This window comes from Balearica regulorum, chromosome 1 (genome assembly GCF_011004875.1).
Source record: "Balearica regulorum gibbericeps isolate bBalReg1 chromosome 1, bBalReg1.pri, whole genome shotgun sequence".
Lineage (NCBI taxonomy): Eukaryota > Metazoa > Chordata > Aves > Gruiformes > Gruidae > Balearica > Balearica regulorum.
In genome coordinates this window covers 217123749-217144407 of record NC_046184.1, presented here as the reverse complement: position 1 = coordinate 217144407, position 20659 = coordinate 217123749, and the positions used below count along the sequence as shown (strand labels likewise).

At 41.4% G+C, this 20659-nt stretch overlaps 1 protein-coding gene across 3 annotated transcripts in view; it reads left to right on the top strand.

The window, feature by feature from the left end:
• RAB6A (RAB6A, member RAS oncogene family) overlaps positions 1 to 20659 on the top strand; it is a 62376-nt gene that overhangs the window by 32967 nt on the left and 8750 nt on the right. Inside the window, exons 2-7 of one of the 3 annotated variants that reach the window (XM_075742635.1) lie at positions 4832 to 4890; positions 9722 to 9775; positions 11102 to 11218; positions 11274 to 11379; positions 13271 to 13382; positions 14547 to 14640. In XM_075742635.1, coding sequence (XP_075598750.1) covers positions 4832 to 4890; positions 9722 to 9775; positions 11102 to 11218; positions 11274 to 11379; positions 13271 to 13382; positions 14547 to 14640 — 542 coding nt within the window. The remainder of the gene's footprint in view (positions 1 to 4831; positions 4891 to 9721; positions 9776 to 11101; positions 11219 to 11273; positions 11380 to 13270; positions 13383 to 14546; positions 14641 to 20659) is intronic. The other 2 variants (XM_075742634.1, XM_075742633.1) reach the window with 2 other exon arrangements.

The following is a 20659-nucleotide window of genomic DNA, read 5'->3' as shown; positions in this document are numbered from 1 at the left end:
CCCAGAAAAAAATCAGGATGCAGGCTCTGCAGTGTGTAGTGAGTTGGATGGTTAGAGGGGTGAGTCCAGTTGCAGCTGGTGAGTAGCTAGTTCAGTACAGGAGCCACCACTTATCTCTACGTCCAAATTCTTCCAGAGCTGGTATAGCTGAAGAAAACCATCTGAGAAAATCAAATATAAGCTTAAAAATTCCCATTGGAGCTGGTTGTCTTCCCATCCAGAAGTGTCCGTGGATAATCTGTGCACTTAAGCCATAGTGTCTGAGCCGCAGCTGTGTGATTAGGAGCTGATAATGTGGACGTTGTTTTTGTTAGATCAAAAGCTTGGAAGAGCAGAAAACTCATCTAATGAAACCCACGCTTAACGACAGAAGAGTTTCCAAAATTGATGTTCACTTGTAGTGTTGGAACAAATGGTTTCTTTGGTTAATCACTTATTTTCTTAAATTCTCTCTGCTTTGGAAAAATAACCCCTCTTGGACGCCTTGCATGTAAATTCCTACAGTGGCATGGCATCTGACAACTCTGTGCGCCAAAGAAGGGAGGAGAATCCACTGCCCAGCTGAAGAGGTTATTTCAGATTTTACCCTCACTTTTAAAATTGCATGTCTTTTCTGGTAGGGCTTTGTTTGGACTTGACTTTTAGCTGTTAGATCTTGATCTTAGAGAAGGAAAAGAGGCTAGAGACCACCTTTCTGTATCACAGTCACTTCTCTGCTGTCCGTCACCTTTCAGTTGTTCCGTGTAAACTATGCAAGCTTTTTTTTTCTTGCCAAAAAACGGCTTCTGAATTGTTTGAGGTTTTTCCTCACTTGCTGTTAGTGTGCGCAGCAGAATCTCCCCCTCGCTGCTCCAGCCAAAGCTGTGCACTGCGGATTCACAGCATTTCCTCCCCCACCTTTATTCCTCCAAGGATAATGTTAACTTTTTTTTTTCTGTCCCAGCAGCATGCCAGAAATATTTTGGCCTAAAGAATGTCGTATGCTACTGCATCTCTGACTAAGCTGCCCTGGACATATTTGTGTGTTGAAATTTTTCCAAGAGATTAAATTAACCCAGTAGATTTTTAAAAAAAAACCAAAAACCAAAACTGCTTAATGAAACAAGGCTGAAGTCTTGACTATCTTACCTGCTTCCTTTCGTTATAACCCCCAGCTTGCTTACCCAGTTGTTTGCAATCTGTGTTTTAAGCAGCCAGTTGTTCTTGTCTGTGTGTATTAACTTGTGCTACTTCTCCCTGCCGAGCTTCATTTTCCTCTTGAGGTCACTTCTGCATGTTTCAAGATTATTTTGAATTCTCATTCTGTCCTCTAACTTGCTTGCAATCACTCCCAAATTAATGCCTTCTGTGAATTCAATAAACACACAGCCAGCGAGACGGAATAGAAAACAAGTGAAAAGATGTAACAGAGTGGCATTCAAATTCTGCAGGTCCTCAGTCAAGAAATTGGTTCATTTTTTGGCAATGTTCTTTACTATGGTTATATTTATTTCTTCAAGTCATACATAGGGGCTTAATGCTCTGCTGTGACATTCTGAATAGAAACTGATGTAAAGATAAAACTCATCCAAGAGCCCAGGGGCTCAACTCCAAATGGTGAACTGTGGCTCGATGGCCCTTCCTTGTTGCTCTGCCAAGGTGTGCGGGGGGAAGATCAGCTATTTCTGCAGGTTGTGGTGTGCCAGCTGCACGATGAGGTTTCCCTTTGTAAGGGATTATTCTTACAGGGAATTTAGTTTGTAACTATTGTGTTAGGTCCGTCAGAAATACCATTTGAATGTTTAAGTACTCACAAAATCATGTGTGACGTTGCTTTAGCGATGACTAGCCCAGGGGCCTGTGCTGAACCTCCGTATGGGGAAAAGTGATCAACATAAATGACAATAGATTAATTTCTGTGTGTTTTCTCCCTTCAAGCTCTCTGAAAGAGGGCTTTATAGCAGCAGGGCTTCCACGGAAGAATCAGCATATGCATCGACATCACTTTAGTGTGCAACAGATGGTATATGAATCCTAAGGTGATTCATCCGGCTATTTTTTGTAGGGCTGGGGATAGTTTCTGCCATTGGCAGGCAGGGCGGTGTGTGTGGGGAGGCTGGGGAGAGGTGAGATGGTGTTAAATATTGGGAGTGGCTCTTTTAAAGAGGGAATATTTAAAGCCTGTAACCCTCTGGACAAGGTGTCTGTTTATATAATCTAAACTTGTGAATCTCTGAAGAGAAGATTTCACTGACTTTTCCTTTTAATTATAGATACGGTGGGAATTGTGGGCTTTAGCTTCTGCCAGGATTTTTTAAAGCTGGTTTGTTGGTTTTTTGTTTTTTGTTTTTTTTTTTAAAGGAGAAATGGTGATGCTTCAGTAGTCATGATGGAATTAAAACTGTAAGCAGTTGGTATTAATACTAGCTTGATCTGGTGACTATGTAAAGAAAACCTTGGTCTGTTTGGAGAAGAAATGTCTTGGAACTGAAGTGCATTAAGACACTCTATCCAAATGCTGGTTGAAGCAGATATTTAAGCAAGCCAAGCAGCACCTTATTTTTCCCCTCTTTTTGTGAAATGACTGAAGGTAGGGTAGGGAAGCTCAAAGAATAAGAAATAGAAAATCTTTTCAGATTTTATGGTTTCTAGACAGACTCCCTCCAAGACATCTCAGTGTGTAGTGGGAAGGGAAATGATGTGCCAGAAGACTTCAGTGTTCTTCAGGGGTTGTGACTTATGAAAGCAAATTATTTCGTGGGTTTGGTTACATCCCCTCGCACCTCTAAATAATTAAATTGGACCGTTTCCACCAGTGGCCACGTGAGGAGAAGCCAGCTTGTTTGTGGTGCCGCAAACCTGTTGGATTTGCTCATCTCTGTCCCTTGAGGCTTGTGGCTGTTGCTGGGTCTGGAGTGAAACCCTCCTTCTCCTCCTCCTTGCAGCCCGTGGCTGTTTGTCCTGCACCAGCTCCTGCTCTTGTTCAATGCATCTGTGGGGATAAGGAATAAGGGATTCAGGAATCCTGCCCATCTGAGATGCGTTGCTTCCGAAAACCTACTCACCAAAAGGAACGTTTGCTCTACCTTTGCGAAGGCAGCTTTTTAACTTTGTGGGGAACCCGATTATGCCTGTGGAGCAGAATATGTTAAAAATTCACATGGGAATTCAAATTTTGACTTGGGAAAATCTTTTTCTCAAGGGCTGTCTGCTGGATTCCTGTTAGTTTAGCACTTCTACAGCGTTAACAAGTTTGCAGGTGGATTAAAATGTTGCTTAGGCATAATATTGGAGATTTTGTTGAAAGTTTTATACTAAGATTTAAAAAAAGGAATCAAAAAACCAGAAGCCCCCCAAAATCTTGGCTTAAATTCCCCTGCTCTCTTGATGGCCACCCTTGCAGAGGACTAACATCTCTGGAAGCTTATTTGAAGAACACAAACCAAGCTTTGGCTTGTGCGCAACTAACTGCCTTTTATCTGCACCTGCAACGTTTGATGGCTGACGTAAGTCATACAGCTCTTCCTTGCCAGTGGGAGACGGCAAATTCCAGCTACAAGGAGGTTAGAAAAAAACAACCGAAGGTGATATGTACTTGAGTAACTTCAATTGTTCCCTACATAAATACAATTAAGAGTATTTAAACATACCGAGATGAGGCGGGTTGAGATGTTCCAGTTCCTGCATGTCTTGCTGGTCCCCTCCAAGTGAAGATGACAAGGAGCAGGAAAAAGTTGTCCATCGAGTGTAAGTTAGGCTTTGTCCCAGCTCAGCTGTATCGTTGGTATTACGGGAGCAGAAGATAATTGTTGTGACAATGATTGTTTTAAAACGAACCTCGTATGACTTGTCTTTTAAGAAAAATGAGATTCCAAGGTAGTCTGATACCTGGCTGGAATGTTATGATATGCATAGTTTATGTAGATCTCGGTTATGAAATGAGGATCTTGACATAGTTTGATATCGTTTGTGATTTAACTTGGCCAAGCTGAGTCACAGTTACAGAGGAGCTGCAGCATCACAAATGGCTGCATGCAAAAGGCTTTGCCCGTGTCTCTGTGCCTCTCAGGTGTTGCCTGCACATGCTGCAGTGACACCTTCTGATGGCAGCACCGACCGACTTCCTAATGCTGAACAGCTGAGTGAATATCCCAGTCACGAGCGGCAGCCATCGCCGGGCTGGATAATGGCATTTTTAACAGCATCTGAACCTGCTTATACAAAAAGGTATAGTGAAGATGTTGTCAAAGGAAGGGTGAAGTTAATGGAGTGATAAGGACTGCAGGCATTGTGGGCAGATGGTAGACAAGCCTCTTGACAATGATGCTCTTCCATCTTGTCTTATGCTACTGTGATACTACAGCAGGGACTACTATTTGTGTGACAAATACGGAGAGCGTGACATTGAGGAGACGTGCAGCGAGATGTATTTTAAAGCAACATAACTACCTTGTTTTTTGAGTCAGAAGAACTGTCTTGTTTATAATTGTTGTAGGGGTTGTCAGACCTATTGCGTTTGTTCATTTAGTTCAACTAAAATTTCTGAATGACTTGGTAGAAACTGGAACCATCAATTTATTTCAATTTTCATCTCAAATCACAGATGCATAAGAGTAAACCTAATGCTTGGGAACGATACAGGATCCAATTTTTTTCAGAAAAAATGTGCCTACCAGTGACTTCGCAATTGTAAAGTCAAATAACTGCTCTTTGCTTGTAGGAAGTTTAATTGCACGGTATGGATCTGTTGGACAACGAGTGAAACTCCTCCTGAAGCCATTTTTAAATCACTTGCTTAAAACTTGCACTGAAATTGTTCCTTGAATCTGTGTTTCTTTTTTTCTTCTTTTAGTGGGGAAGACTTCCTTGATCACCAGGTTCATGTATGACAGCTTTGACAACACCTACCAGGTAAATTAATCCGTATTATTGTCTTCTGTAAGGCCCCTCTGTTGCCACGGCTCCTATTGCAGGAAGAATCCATTTGATTGTGGCGGATAAGAGTTGGTACCCTGACCAAATTCTTAACTGTAAAATCTTTAGGCTTTGTATTTTAATAACCTTTCAGAATGGCATTTCAGTGTTGGATTCTGCTCAAGTAGCTTATCTGCTACTTGCAGCAGGAGGTGTGGTTCTTAGGTACACCCAAGTAATAGCAGTTGTTTAGTCTACCAGTTGTTTTTTTTTAACCATTTGCTACCAGACCATCACAGAACTAATGCCTCTGGTGAAAATGTAGCAGGTACCCGGCTCTTTTAAAAAGGAAGCAAGCTGAACTGCAAGAGATTCTGCAGTGAGGTGAACCAGGACTTGTGGAGCAGAAAGCAGTGGATTGTAAAGCTGGGTGTACTCTAGGATGCTATTTTCACTGTCTGCTGGAACAAAGACCACAAAACTGGTTGTTATGGACATCCCCATCCTGTGACTGCTTATTAATGCTTATTTATTTATTATTTAAACAAGATTGGCAAGGTTGGGGCTGAAGCAGTGGTGGTTTTTTGTTCCAGTTAGCCCTGCAGCCCCCTCGCTGCTTCGTGTTTGATGACAAGTCAGTTCAACTTGACGCAAGCTAACTTTTCTAAATTCTAGGAGAGCAATCGTTGTCGTCCACTCCCAGAATTTAGGTTGAGCTTGAAAAGGTGGCAAGCTACGAAAGTACTTTAGCTACATAAAGTGTGTCTTCTCCAAGCAGAACATGTTTCATGACTTGTTTACAGCTGGTGAATACACCAAGCTGAGAAGAATCTGTTCCCTGATGAATGTGAAGGGGGTTTTAGGGGGGCGGGAGGAGGAGGTAATGGGAAAAAAATAAGTAGAATGCTGTGACTCTTCTGTTCCTTAGTGTCTATCCAAGTATCTCGTTTAAATCTCTTTACCCCTTAATGATTTCCTTCCTGCCTCTTCAGTAATTCCTTATTGCTGCTGCTAGGCAAGTTGGGTAGAATAAGATGTAAGTTGTCCCTTAACTACAGGAGAAGTAAAGCTTCTATGGTGTAGGAGGGCTAGAGTACACATCATTGCTCCCGAGGGAGCAAACATCCTTTCAAATTCTACCCACTGTAATTACATGGACATGTGAATGCAGTTCTTTTATTTAATCTGGGTTTTTTTCCCACAGTATTTTTCTTTCAGGTCTGCTCCTTTTCTCTATGGAGCTTGCGTCCTAGTTCTTTCTTGAAGAGATTTGACCCTCTGTGCTTTATGATAATATAGTTGTCTCCATGGGAAGCTGGTCTGATATAGTATACTAAATGATTGCAAAATGAATGAGTGGGACTTAAAACAATAAGAAATCTTAAGGGCTTACAAGATAGTTTCAATTTAGCTGTCACGGACGCGTGCCTAGTTTGGGTGTTAATGTACTTGGTATAGTGTCATTCATCCAAAGACCTCTGTTTTCCTGAAGTCAGGACTGAGATAGGGTGATATGTCCTATTTAGCTAGAGCTGGAAGAAAGAATGAGTCATAAAAGCTCCACTAATTTGGCCAAAATCATACCACGTGTTAGTGTCAAACCAGAATATAAATTTCTTGATGCCCGGGATTATTTAGAGATCTCTCAAAGCCAAGTACTTGAATGATAATACATATCAAACCGTGTACTTGGTTAACTGTAGCTGTAGGTTAGTTGATGGATGATTTGTTTGTTCTGGACATTCCTAATAAATTTTGAATGCGTATTTTTTGAAAGCTGCCACAACCTATCATTTGAACAAGGTTTTTTGTGTTCAGTTGATAAAAATAGAAAGCTGTCGTTTAATAAAATCTGTGCTGTGCATTAGTTTTCTTTTGCTTGCTGCTAGATAAGAGGAATTCAGCTGTTGCCCCCATAGCTTATTAATAAGCTGTTTTCATGAAAGCAACACTTGTAAATCAAACAAGAACTCGTTGTACTGTGTCAAGGAAACCCAAACACCTGAAATAAAATTGTGCCGTTGGTGGTGTATATTTTACGAGGAGTCATTCCTCTCCACGGACGTGCTGGGAAAGATTTTCCTTGTTCTGTGGCACTGTATACGATGTATAATGAAAGACCAACATTGGCAAACATGATGATTCCCTATGTGAAGTAGGAGAATTACAGGCCAGGCTTCCCTTTAGCTTCAGCCTCTAGGAGGAGGGGAGAGGGAGGACAGTGTTGAGTTGAAACACTGGCCTGTGACTTGAAAGATAATTTAGGTTCTTGCTTTGCCTCAGGCTTCCTTGCATAGTCTTGGGTAATTCTGTGTCAGCAAGTATCGCCTATAAAATAGGGTAACAACAGTTCCTTATTAGGCAGTAGCGTTGTAAGGACAGATGGATTAAAACATGTTCTCATACACGACCCCATCCGTAGTGTGGCTTATTTTGTTCTGCTTGTCGTCTTTAAACTTGGAATTGGGACTCACAGTACCTCGCGTCGTGTTCAGAGCATGCGTAGTTCTGCTTGTTCCATGCAGTGCACAGCATTTCACAAGTAGGTTAAACCTGTCTCCGCCTTAATTATGGCAATTAGCTTAGTTTCATGTCCATGTATTTTTCCCCATCAGTAAGCAGACTTTTCCTCTACTCAGACATTGCACAGCATTTTTTACAAGTAGAGATCCCCCAAGCTTTTTTTTGCTCCTTTTGTCAGAATTGTGACAAAATGCCTCTTTGTAGGTTACCTATTTTATTAAAAGTTTGGGGTTTAGAGTGCCTGAATCCACTCCTTGATGTCTGCTGCTTCTCTGTTTCGTTGTGATATGATCAGAACAGTACAGGTGGACAAATACGTTTGGCTGTAAGTTATTCCATGTAATTCTTAAAGCTTGCGGGGAGCTTAGGTCAAGAGCCATTTCACAGCTTGAAAACAACAGACCTGCCATACGTTCTTCTCAACGTGATTAGCACAAGTATTTTCATCACGCAGATCTAAAATGAGTTTTGTGCTTGGCCTTTCTGTTGCATCTCCCATGCCGTGAGCAAGTTCAAGTGCAGGAATCTCGCCGACCCGATGCATTTCAGTGTGGCACTTCCGTTTCCACCGGGCATACAGAGACTTCTTACGGCAGCGAGCAAGCTTCAGAGCTCTTGCTGCCGTACAGCTGCGTGGGAGGGATGGCATGAAGTACAGGCTGAGGCAGGTTTTGAGCTTTGCAGCTGATGTTCCAGCTCCTACTGAGAACAGAAAAAAATCTGAGTCTCCAGCAGTTCGTCAGCCAGAATGGGATCCTGCCTGCTTAAGATCTTAGGGGGTTTTGTAGCTTTTCTCCTGTAAAGCGAAATCAGATAGACACAAGGGAAAATAGAAGCATCTTTGAGGCAATCTTCTGAGGAGTACCCTCTACCAAAACAATAGAAAACAAAAGCAGAAGGGAAGCATGTTGTTGCATTAGTCTTTTGAGGCTTCTCTCATCTGCCTTACAGTTATCATCTCTCTGCCTTACAGTATCATCTCTCTGAACTGGTAATGTCACAGTTCTTGATGAAAAATCACTGCATAGCCGTCTTGGGATCCACCGTTATTTATTTTTCCCGTATGCATCCCTGGTACTCCAAATCTGCTGTCCTGATCCAGCCAGGGACGTGTGTTTTCTGATGTGTTATATTTAGTTTCAAATGGAAATTCAGTTTGGATTGTTCAATTCTGCTTTTTTAATTCATTTCCAGCTGTATTTTCTGTATTGCTCGCAAGCAGGCTGGCTGGGTCTATTCTTTATTCCTACCACGTAAAATATCTGGCAGAATACAAAGAATTAATTATGGGGATATATAGTGAGGGCATAATAGCAGTCTAACAGTATGGAGCATATACAGTAAAATAGACTCTCCATTAGAAATACCTGCTTCAGTGTGGGAGAGCAGGGAAGAGATTTATATCAAACCTCTTTGCCCTAGCTGAGAGACTTAGCTGTTATCTGTGTATTCTCTTTTTTTTTTTTTTTTTCTTTTTAAATCAATTTGTTTGGAGCGTCTTCCAGGCTCTATTGATGTTGCTGAGCGGTGCAGCTGCTTGAGATGCTCAGTATCCTGCTGAAGCCAGGGCAGCCTTATAGCCCGAACAGGTTGGCTCGGTTGTATCCCTGCTGCAAACAAACTCCGAGAACTTGGATTCACCCTCACTGCAGCCTTGAAAAATGGGGTGAAGATCTTGTATTTAAGAAGCAGCTCTTGAGCGTGCTTAGTAGTGCTTTGCTCTTTGTCTTAAACATACATAAGGATGTTCAACGCGAAGCTCCCGCTAGTGTCTAGAAACTTGAGTGCAGCTACGCTGCAGTGAGCTTTAGTATTAACTGAGCTTTAGTAATTGTAATCTGCTCTTGTGTTGCAGCAGATGTGAAGATGATGTGAAGCCTTAATGAAAAAGGCTTAAAGTTGAGATATGTTGAGATATTTGACAGTTGGGAAGAATACACTGTGCCCAGATATCCTGGTTCAGCTGGTGAACACTAACTTAGGTCATATGCTTAAAAATCCTTGCTGATACCCATATGGCTGTAGGGATGAAACTGTCAATATGCATAAACTGAAGTTAAAGTTAACAAGTTTTATGCTTTAAGATACTGTTCTGCTTATGGATATCAAGGAAACTGCTTATTGAGTGTTACTTATAGGTAGAGCTATATCTCGAAAGTAAGAAAACCAGCATATTTTTCTTGCAGATGTGCTACAAGTGCTGAATTCTGATGTGGCAGTAATGCTCGCTCCCCTGAGAATCCCTACAGTTATTCTGATGTTTTATTTAAGAGGTGGTGGTTTTTTTCTTCTTTTTTTTTTACAGGCGACGATTGGCATTGACTTCTTATCAAAAACCATGTATTTGGAGGATCGAACAGTGAGTAAGATTTTTGTCACACTTCTCTATGTACAGTAGGAATGAGGATCGGCATCTGTTGTAATCGTGCAGCCCACAGTTCTGAGATCACTTGGAAGTACAGGCTGAGCCTTCATCTACCAGCTGCTTCCAGACGACAAGTGCTGTGGAGGCAGCTCCCTTCTCTGCCTGGGGAAATGGGAAATCATCTGCGGAGGGCTCCTGAGTGCTGTTTTACGAGCGGCAGAAGGTGCTCTAGTGTCATCCTCTTTGAAGAAAGAGATGACTGGGATAGTTTGAGGGGTGCATAATGGTGGGAATTTGGAGAAATCTCCTTCAGTTTTTGATGTCACGAGACAGAAGGATAAAATAGAACTTGCCAAATGCTGCCAGTTAATAGCTAGCTCGATAGTTCTTAATATTATTTAAAAACGAGGTTGCCTTCAACAGTAATCTGCAAATGATACTTGTTTCTTAGCTTAGTGCAGCACTAGTTCCTGAAATTAAACCACTCCTCTGTGGAAGCAAGTCTGTGGTTTAAAATGAGCTCAGATTCTTAATTAAGAAATTCAGCCGTTGAGCTATTTGCAGAAGCAAATTGTTCAGCGCTGCATAAGCTTATGGTATTGTATAAACCCCACAATAAATGTGATTGCATTGAAAGTGCTTGAGTGACGGGATGCTCTTGCCATAGCAAAATGACCCCTTGCGCATCTTGCCGTACGTGTTGCTTTTAGTATATCTTGCCTTTTCTTTCAGAACCCTGATAGTAAGAGACGTTCAACCTCAACCGTGTGCATGTTACTTTGCAGTGTGGCTAAGGCTTAAATATAGAGCAATAACTAGCATTTTATCCTCCTTGAAAAATTCACTTTAGTAGTTTTTCCAGTGCTTTGACAGCAGCTGAAGGCTGTTCCTTGAGAAGTGAGGTCTGTGGTTTGATTCTTCCACCAGCGACCGTCCTCCAGGCCGCTGGAGGTTACACGCTTGAGGAGGGATAGCAGCAGAGCGTGAAAATCTTGTGTAGGCAGAACTGCAGGTGAACGTTTGCCTGGTCCTCTCAGTTTGAAAGCTGAGTAATTCTATTTCTCCCCTTTTGGAAGGAAAGTGGTTTTTTAAAAAGTAGAGACAGCGGAAAGCCAAGATAGGTGCACATATACCAGTTTGGCTGCTACTAGCGCTTGGGAGAGATTGCTGTAAAGGAGACAGTACGCTGCTGCTCCCAGTCCCCAGCCATGTCCTGCATGAGTTTGTAGTTTTTATTTAGTTTTTTTTCAAAAAGTAAAATTTATTTACTCTTTTATTTTTAGTGGCAGTTTGGCTTTTTTAATTTTCTCCCACCCACAGATCAGGTTGCAGCTGTGGGATACTGCGGGTCAGGAACGTTTCCGTAGCCTCATTCCCAGTTACATCCGTGACTCTGCTGCTGCTGTAGTAGTTTACGATATCACAAGTAGGTATATTGCACTGGGTTTGACCTTTTTCTTATTTTTCTTGCTTGTTTGACTGATTTTGTTAGGTACGGTTGCAATTATGGGACACAGCAGGTCAAGAACGGTTCAGGAGCTTGATTCCTAGCTACATTCGTGACTCCACTGTTGCAGTTGTTGTTTATGATATCACAAGTGAGTGGGGGGAATTCTGCATTTCTAATACTCTGCCCCTTTCATCCTTTAGCCTAGCTTTGCATGTCCTATCACGGTCATCTGCTTGTTCTTCATTCTGGCATGAAAAAAAAATACGTTTTCTTTTATTGTAGTCAAGTTATAAGCTAGCCACATGATCGCTGCTCTTGTAAGGTATAAACTGTCTTACAAATGACATCATTTTGTAACCCTTTCCTATCGCATTCTCCTGAAGCCTTGAGTCCCGGCTGGTCTTGTTGCACTTTACCCTCTTTCATCTGCTTTTTGATTGTAATATCACCTATGACTTTTGGTCTCAAACACCTGAATCATGTTCATAGATATCTGAATTCTTAAATTAGAGACTTTGCACTGATAGCTGTAGCTTGCTTCACTCCATTTGCCCTCCCTCCCCCCCCAAATATCTGGGCATGGGCTGGGGGGAAAACACATTAACATCACATTTTCATTTGAATCAGTCACTTTCACATTTTGCAATGTGTAAAACTTAACCACTAAGCCCTTATCCTTTAACAATTGCTCTTTCATTTCTTACTAAGGTATGTACATTTTTGTGAACTAAAAATATTAGTGCTTTTTCAACCCTTCTCTTTCTGTTCCTCCCCTCAGTCCAGAGACCCCTAGCTTACTGGCTCTCTGTATTTACAAAGAACAGAAATTTTGTTCTAGGAGAACTAAACCTTCAGACGCTTTTCAGTTCTAAACCGGAATTGACTGAGAGCAACGGCCTAATTCTATACAAATGCAAAAGCGCTCGTCCTTTGATTTATAAATACTAGGAGATTACAGCAGGAATATGGGCTTTACCTGTAAAAGCTTTAATTGTTAAAAATAGCGCTTTCATTTGAGCTAAAATTACAGGTTAGCTGTGAACTTGGAAATTATTTTACTGACCTAGCAAATTCAATATTGCCAAGTAGTAAAGAGCAGAATTAAGACACTGGCAAGCGTTCAAGACTTGACTGTCTGGCATACAATATATTACTATGCAGTAGAAGCCATTAAAAAAATCAATACTCGTCAAGAACTGCTGCAGAGCCCCTCCCTGTTTTTAAGTACTGAAAACTACTTTGGCAACTCAGGTGCTCTTTGTGTAGCCAGCTGGCAAATGCTGAGCTCCACAGCAGCTTCTATACAACTCGTTTTTCCTTATGGGATGCAACTTTTCAAACAACATACTGTCTGATTAGATCAGGATAGCCTAAAATTTTTTATCTTGCAGCTTTTAAGGGCGTATCATTAAGAAAAAGTGTCTATGGATAGGCAAAATTTGTATTTCTGGTTCTATGCAAATGATTTGGAAACTATTTTGAACTCTGTGATACAGGAGTTGTTAGTATGTTGTCTAACCCTTGATATTTCGTAGAGAAAATCCTGAACCTAGCAAATAAAAAGTGATTAAGCTGTACAAAATGTGTAGCTGGTATTAAGTACTTTTGAGAAACAATGAAACTGTAGGAACATCTTGTAGATGCAGAAGTCATGAGCAGTGTAGAATGCAATATCCCATTAATCCCCATTCTCTATGTAAAATAGTTTATGTTGAACTAAAAAAAAAAAAAAAAAAACAAAAAACTGGATTAAAACACAGTGATAAGACTTCTTATTTTAGACGCTGTCAAAACCAAATTATAGATCACTCCCTGGCTTTGAATTCACCTGTGAGGAAGTACTAGCCCATTTTAAGTTAATGCCAAAGTTTCCATGTACTTCAGCGTGGGAGACTTAGGGTTTCACTTGCTGGTTCTTCATCACCCTATTATGCCAATTCCAGAGAATATGAAGCTTTTATTTGAGACTTACAGATGTATTTACCAGTGATCTGCAAAGAATACCTGCAGTGATAATCCTCTCCGCTGTTCTCTGTTAGATGTAAACTCGTTCCAGCAAACAACAAAATGGATTGATGATGTCAGAACGGAAAGGGGCAGCGATGTCATCATCATGCTGGTGGGAAATAAAACAGATCTAGCAGATAAGAGGTACGGAGGAATAACTCATCTTTCAAATGCTTTTCTTAATCTGCTATTTTCTCCTAGACAACTATTTTAAAAAGAATACTTGTATTTATTTTTTTTCCCAAAATGCTCAAGCTTGTTTTAACTGTGCTGCAGGTGGCTGTGACTAGAGAAAACTCAATTTTAAAACTGCTTTCATTTGGTGAAGCACAAGGTTCCAGCACAATGCTGCGAATGACTTGAGAAACTGTCACCAACTTGTTCATATGTCAGGAGAGCATGGAGTGTTAACTACAGCCTGCATCAGTGAATGAACAAGCTAAAGTTGTTACAAATATTCATGCTTAATAGATTTGCTCAGATGAAAACGATAAGTCCAAACAATCTTTACTTTTAAAACTCTTCAGGGGTTTTCATAAGTTGTCAAACTTAAATATTTCTATTAGAATTTGCGCATCTTCAGCTTTTGCTGCATTGTGTACTCTGCGTTTATGGTGGTATTAACACAAATGAGTAAAAAATCACAAAGGTAAAACAAAAGCATGAGGGGGAAGTATTCTGGATTTGATTTGAAATCCTTGTTTCCTCAGAATTGCTTCACTTGTGAGCCTTAGTTCAGATTTAAAACATCCTGTGAAGAGTTGTTTATGCACACATATGCCCCTCATATACCTCATGATTTTTGTTTGGCAGTTCTCAAACCAAAGTTTCCCCCAGTTTTTGCTGTAGCAGACTGCTTAATGGATGGGACTCCTCGCCAGGGGAAAACAGCACAAATTTCATTTGATACGAGGTGGTTACGCTTCATCCTTTGTCAAAATAGTTTGGTAGCCTGCTGCATGTTGACAGTTATTACTGGGTATTAAAAATCTATTGATTGCTAATTGTTCAGACCTAAAAGCATAGCTTCCTGGACAGGGATTGGGAGGAGACTAGTTGGTTCCACTGGAAGGCCAAGTTCTCCGCTGGGAGCCAGGTGTGCCGTAGGAGTCCGTCCGATGTGATGAAATTATACTTGTCTACAACTGTGCTCAGCACGTGGCATCTGTATGTAGGGAAAAAAAACATGAAATGCTTTCAGAACTGTAATGAAGCAGTCGCCTCCTTGGCTTAAAGATGAAAATCTTAGTTTTCAAGATGTTACTCTGTTGTTCCCCCCCGCCACTAATTCTGTGTTATCTTCCCCAGACAAGTCTCCATTGAGGAAGGAGAAAGAAAAGCCAAAGAGCTGAATGTAATGTTCATTGAAACTAGTGCAAAAGCAGGATACAATGTAAAACAGGTGAGTAATGTGGTGGCTGCGACCAACCTGGAGACTACTTCTGTTCATGCACTGTGTGAGAGGGACGTTTGTAGTCTGCTCACAGCAAGCAACATCTTGGAGTTGACTTGGGGGCTGAGGATCCCTGACCTTGCAGCGAACAACTTGCAACTTCTTTCCCCTTAGAAAAGAGGAATTATTGAAGAAGGTTTGTGGGTACGGAATCATACCTTTCTGGATTCTTGGTAATCCAGATTTGGTGTTTGGACTGAAGGGATTAAGGCATGAACCAAAAAGGGAAATGCAGGTCTGAGGACGGTTTCTGATATTGATTCAGTGAAAGAATGTGGGCAAACCAGTCAAGGAGGAACGTTACGGCTTAAAATGCTTCCACTGTACAGTGAGGCAGTGTAAACTGGTGTTCCCACTCTGCTGGAAAGCACTGAAAGTGTGAGCAAATGTTCTTGGACAGACGCAGCTATTTATTTCTGCTAGATGATGAGTTGTTTTTGAATTGGGAAAAGCAGTGAAATGTCTTTTCAGCAACTGCAACAAAATTAGGTTTTATATTGTGAGCTGAACTGCGGCTCCTTAAATTCTGACCTGCTAGATGAAGTTTTAGTACTTGTGTTAATGAAGATAAATCACTTGGCAAAACAACAGTGAACTGGTGACAGTAGTAAACACTGCGGAACTGATCCGGTGTTTCCATGCAAGAAATTTTGTTTGAGCTTATTAGTTATATAAGCAAATATGCTTAGTAGCAGATCATGAATAGTGAGCAAGTACATCCCTGCTGACTCAGTGCATAATGGGATACTGCTTTTTCATGGATCTAGCAATTTCTCATGTGGAATCATGACGCTAAAGCATTTGGCAGCTGGTCTTATGGTGGGAGGAAAAGCAGTAGTGCGAGGTGTAGAAGACATTCATTCTTGGGTGTCTCCATAGAGCAAACGTGCACATGCACACATCGTGTGTGTGGTTTTTATATATATAGTTAACACAAATAGTTTGTGTGCAGAATAGTACAAGGAGTTGCTAAAACAGGATTATAAATAATTTCCTTTGTACATTATAGACAGGACTAAAGGGTCTGTTATTAAAATGTCCATTGACTTTGCATATTAGTAGGAAAATTGTTCCCTATATAATGGAATAATTAAACATGTTAACTTAGCACTGTGTTTCAATGCTTTAGCAAGCGTAAAAGTGGTTGCTTCCAGGGTCCACCAATTATCCTGCCACGACACAGAGACTGCCTTGTAATTAAAGCTTGGATTCTGTGCTGGAATCCTTAATGTTTACTTAGACTGGGGGTGTGCACTTGAGAGCAGTTGCCTCGCTGAGAAGAATGACGATGATGATGAAGCTCTGTACTCCCTCTTTCCTTGAGGGAGCCGCTGTGCAGCTGACACATTTCCAGAAGTCTGTGTCCAAGCCTGTAAGGTAGCTTGTGGCTTTCAGGGCCAGTTGGAGCCCTGATGATTTGAGATGTGAGTAGGCAAATCTTGTGTGGAATGCCTGTAGTCTGTTTTGGCGTAAGATACTGTCGTTTAATAAAATATATGCTTTGTAAAGCTACCGCAGCCTTCATCATGAAGGATGGTAACTCCATTTAATACATTATGAAGGAACAAACTTTGCCTTTTTGTATTTTATGCTGACGCTGTTCAGGGATTGTACTAATGAGACTGTCAGAGCATAAAGCCATTTCTGTAGCTGTAGCCTCACTTGCCGTGCTCTCTAGAGAAAATCCTTAGTTGTATAACGGAGGTCTAGACAAATTATGCCTCTGATCTTAATTGCCAGGTTACATGCTGTAAGACTGCTTCTGTGAGAAAGTAGGTTTGGTAATTCAGCTCCAGCAAAAAAAAAAGTGGTGGTGGGAACCTGGGGGCTAGTTCCTTCTGTATGAAATGGAAGATTTGGTGTTCCGAGATGTAATTCTCATTCTTCACTAATATAATAAACAGTACTGTCTAAAAAACTTGAGGCTGTTACATAGCACTGCATTATAATCCGAGTGAGTACTTCATGTAGTGTGAAGTCTTGTCAGAATTGGACAAGAGGACAGATTTTAAGTGGCTTCATTCTCTGTGTAAAACATCAAAACAAAAGACAGGAGTGGTTATTCAGAAAGAACTAAAAATGGATTTTTCATAGGCGTTTTGATCCTTGTGTTGCAGGCACGGACTGGGATTTTCAGGAACTTCAAAGCTATTCTATACTGCAGAATATTTGAAACTTTCATTTTTTATTAGTTTAATAAGTACTTTTTGAAACAATTCTCAAAGGATAAGACTTTTAATACCACTAGTTATCTAGTTCTCTCTTTTTTTTTTTTCCCCAGCTTTGCTATTGAGTAGTATGAATTTATTTTACTAACTTGTCAATAAATTCTTCCCCAACGAAATGGGAAAGAATGTTAACGTTGGTCTCTTCTCCCAAGTTACAAGCGATGGGACAAGAGGAAATGGCCTCAAGTTGTGCCAGGGCAGGTTGAGGTTGGAGATCAGGAAATATTTCTTCACGGCAAGGGTTGTCAGTCCCTGGAAGAGGCTGCCCAGGGAAGTGGTGGAGTCCCCATCCCTGGAGGGATTTAAAAGCCGTGTAGATGTGGTGCTTGGGGACATGGTGTAGTGGTGGCCTTGGCAGTGCTGGGTTAACGGTTGGATGCGATCTTAAAAGTCTTTTCCAACCTAAATGATTCTATAACTGTGGAATGGATATCCTTCCCATAACCTGTATAAAATATTTCTTTAATAAGCTGAATGCAAATTTAACCTTCCCGTAACTGATAACTTCTATCCATAATATATTCTGATTCTGCAGAACAATTACTGTCCAAGTTAATTTCCATACAGGATTTTTAATTCAAGTGTCAAATTATTTAAGATATAAAGTCCATATTTTGACTACATATAATGAAACACATTGATGTAAAAACCAAAATCACCTTAGTGCTGGATATTAAATAGTAATGTAAAGGTGAATCTTAGACTAGTGATGACTCATTGATTTGCCCACTAGGGTATAGGTTCAGATTTAGCAATTACTGTGCAGCTTTGATACTGCGTGTGGCTGAAATGAGTAGATTAGGGAATACGAACTGTTTAATTTTGTTGGGTTTTTTTTTTTTTTCTTCCACGCAAAACTCTTGCCTGCCAATATTAAAACTTCTCCGGTTGTCAGTGCTTCCCTTGGCAGCAGATCTGGGCAGCCCAGAAAAGCTGCTGTTTCTCCACTGTCCTCTCTTCCTCTCCTGCATCTAAATCCTGTGCCCTGGGTTAAGGGTAGGGAATGACACGCGTTGATGCAGAACAGCCATTCAGGCAGCTTGGGAGATGCCGTGGGGTGCTCGCCAGTACGGTGACCTCATTCCAGGCTTGGTCAGACATTGAGGAATAATGTCATCTCACGGTGAATCTTGGTGCTATTTGTATTGGCCCAAGCACGAGGGTTCTCCAAGGGAAGGTGTCCACCAGGTTTCGGAATCAGCGTTTGCCCCGTTAAGCATACGGAAGAAGTTTAATTTCTTATCCTGCTTGGGGAGGGTAATGGCTCAGACTTTCTCACCTTCTCGGCCGTGTCACTTGTTTGGTAGCTGTCAGTGGGAAGCCAGGGTACTTTTGACCTTGTGTGCTACTTTTAGCTTCTTGTTCATCCTTGTCTGCTGGAAGGCAGGACTGATGAGAGGAGAGGGCACTGCCTTCAGCTCTCTGCTCACTGTAGCTGTCCTACAAATCCAGAGTGCCTGGCTTTAGAGCGTGACTCCAGAAGGTGAGTTGTGCCGTGCTTCAAACAGCGTGTATTTCAATGCCAGGATCTTCTCCCAAGAAAGAAACAGAGGGGAACATACTGCTGACAGGCTTTTTTTTGCCATTCCCCTGTGACGTGAAAGGGGACAGCTCAGAAGATGGCACCTCAGCTAATGCAGTACTGGGGACTGAGGTGGAAGCGAGTAACCTGTGCCTTGGTTTAGAGGCTCAGAGGTGGATCTCCACGTAGCCTCTGCAGAGAAATACAGAGGATTTGCAGCCTGCGTACGTGCTAGCTGAAACCTGGACATGGCAGTCTTTCATTTTATGAATTCTCTGGCATTTCTTTTCCCCAAAGACCAATCTGATGAGCTGCTGGGGTTAAGCCTCACCTCTTCTAGTTGCACACTGTCGAACTAAATTGTAATGTACGCTGTTGTGTGCTGTTGGATCTGTTAAGGTAGATCTCTCTCCAGTCACCAAGGTCCTATACACTTACTGTTTTACCCTGTCCTTTGGGGAGAGGGTGTTGAAGGAGAAACGAGTGGTTGATATTACAGAGTGAAAACAGTGATAGTATTATTCTGGGGTTAAATTGATGCAATAGAGGGGGGGAAATTGGCTTTTGGATCCTGCAAGTTTCAGCAAAGACTGATTGCCAGGGGAGCCTTAAGACTGAGGAGAGAAGTAGATAACTTGCTTCATTTAATGCAGAGAATTGTAGTCTCTGATACATTTGATTTGTCAGTCCTGAATAAGCTTTAACAGTTTGAGATTCCTGCTCTATCTCGGCAGTCTGTATTTCAGGGAATCTTATTGTTAGTCTGTGGATTTCATGCCCAGAATATGTCAGGGTTCATTTTGCTGTCTTGTAGAGAGAGAGGAGGGAGAGCCCTGAAGACCTCCTTACAGCAGTACCTGGCACGCTTCACATTTGCTCTCAAAGAGCCACAGGCTGAGTATGGTATTTGGCAGAAAAACTTTCTCACGGCAGCAGCTAAAGGACCGTGGCCCCTCGAGTAACCCTGTTTTCACAGAGCTGGCTCCATCTAGCAGCATGGCTCTTTCTCCTCTCTTTTGATTTTTGTCTGTCTGACGGGCAAGAATTATTCTTGCACTGCTCTCCTCGGAGAATGACAATTAGGGAAACATGTTTTGTTTGCTTTGCGTTGGGGAAACGGGTTTCTCGCCTGGCTTTTCCATCTGGACGGTGATCCTCCCGTCCTTTCCATATTGCTGCAGCAGTGTTACAGTGAAAACTGTTTTGTGCCTACAGTCGTTTGTGACACTGATCTGTTGGAGATTTATTGGCTGGAGCAGTAGGAAAGGCACAGTTTGGCAAATGAGTTGAAACTAATGGCGAGAGATGAGGGGTTTTTTTTCAGAGTTTAATCAGGAAGGAGATTGCAGGGTTGAATGCTGAAAGAGACTTTGTGTGGCTCTTAGTCTTCCAGACGGCTGCATTTAACTCCTGCCTTGGAAAAAAAAAGTTCTGAATGCTCACCAATACGTGTGGTTTTTATACACACACCCCCCTATGTTGTGCATATACAATATTGGGGGGGGTGTATATATGCATTATATTATATATGCATATATACGTGCAACTGCCCGCGACGTTTTTCAGTGAGATGGGACCTGTTGGCTTGGATCCTGAAGGCACTGTGAAGCAGTCAGGTCCCTGCGTAGAAGGCTGCTTTCTAACCGTCGTGAAGTTTCCCTAATTGGATTTGTTCACATATGCTGTGGCTGATAAGCAGAAGGTTAATAAGAAAGTTGATTTTCTTAGTTGCCAAATTCCTTTTTTTAGTCAAATAATTTAGGGCAGAAATACTGCTAAAGGCATAATTTTATTCCTGGTCTTAACGTAAAGAAAGGATTACTGTATTTTAGACACATAGCCTTTCTGTCAGCAGCTTGGTTTAAATGCAGTAATTCCAGTTGGTTCCCATCAGCTGAGGTTTTTTTTTTTAAGACTTCCTCCCCCTTATAAACTACATCCCTCACTTTCTACATATTGGACAAGGGCGAAATAAATAGCAATGCCACAGTTTAAAACCATTCTTTCTTTGTAATGCTGTTTTCACCTAGGATTTCAAAGCACATGACATCAGCAAAGAGCTATATGAAATGATGCATTTCCTTCTTTTTGTCAGCAAAGATGTCGAGTGAGTGTCCTAATTTAGGCATGATCTGGTAGGATTGTGCCATCCTGTTGTATATTCATCCTTAAAACTCATGGGAGGGATTTTTTTTTTCCCCCTCAAACCTTCTGCATC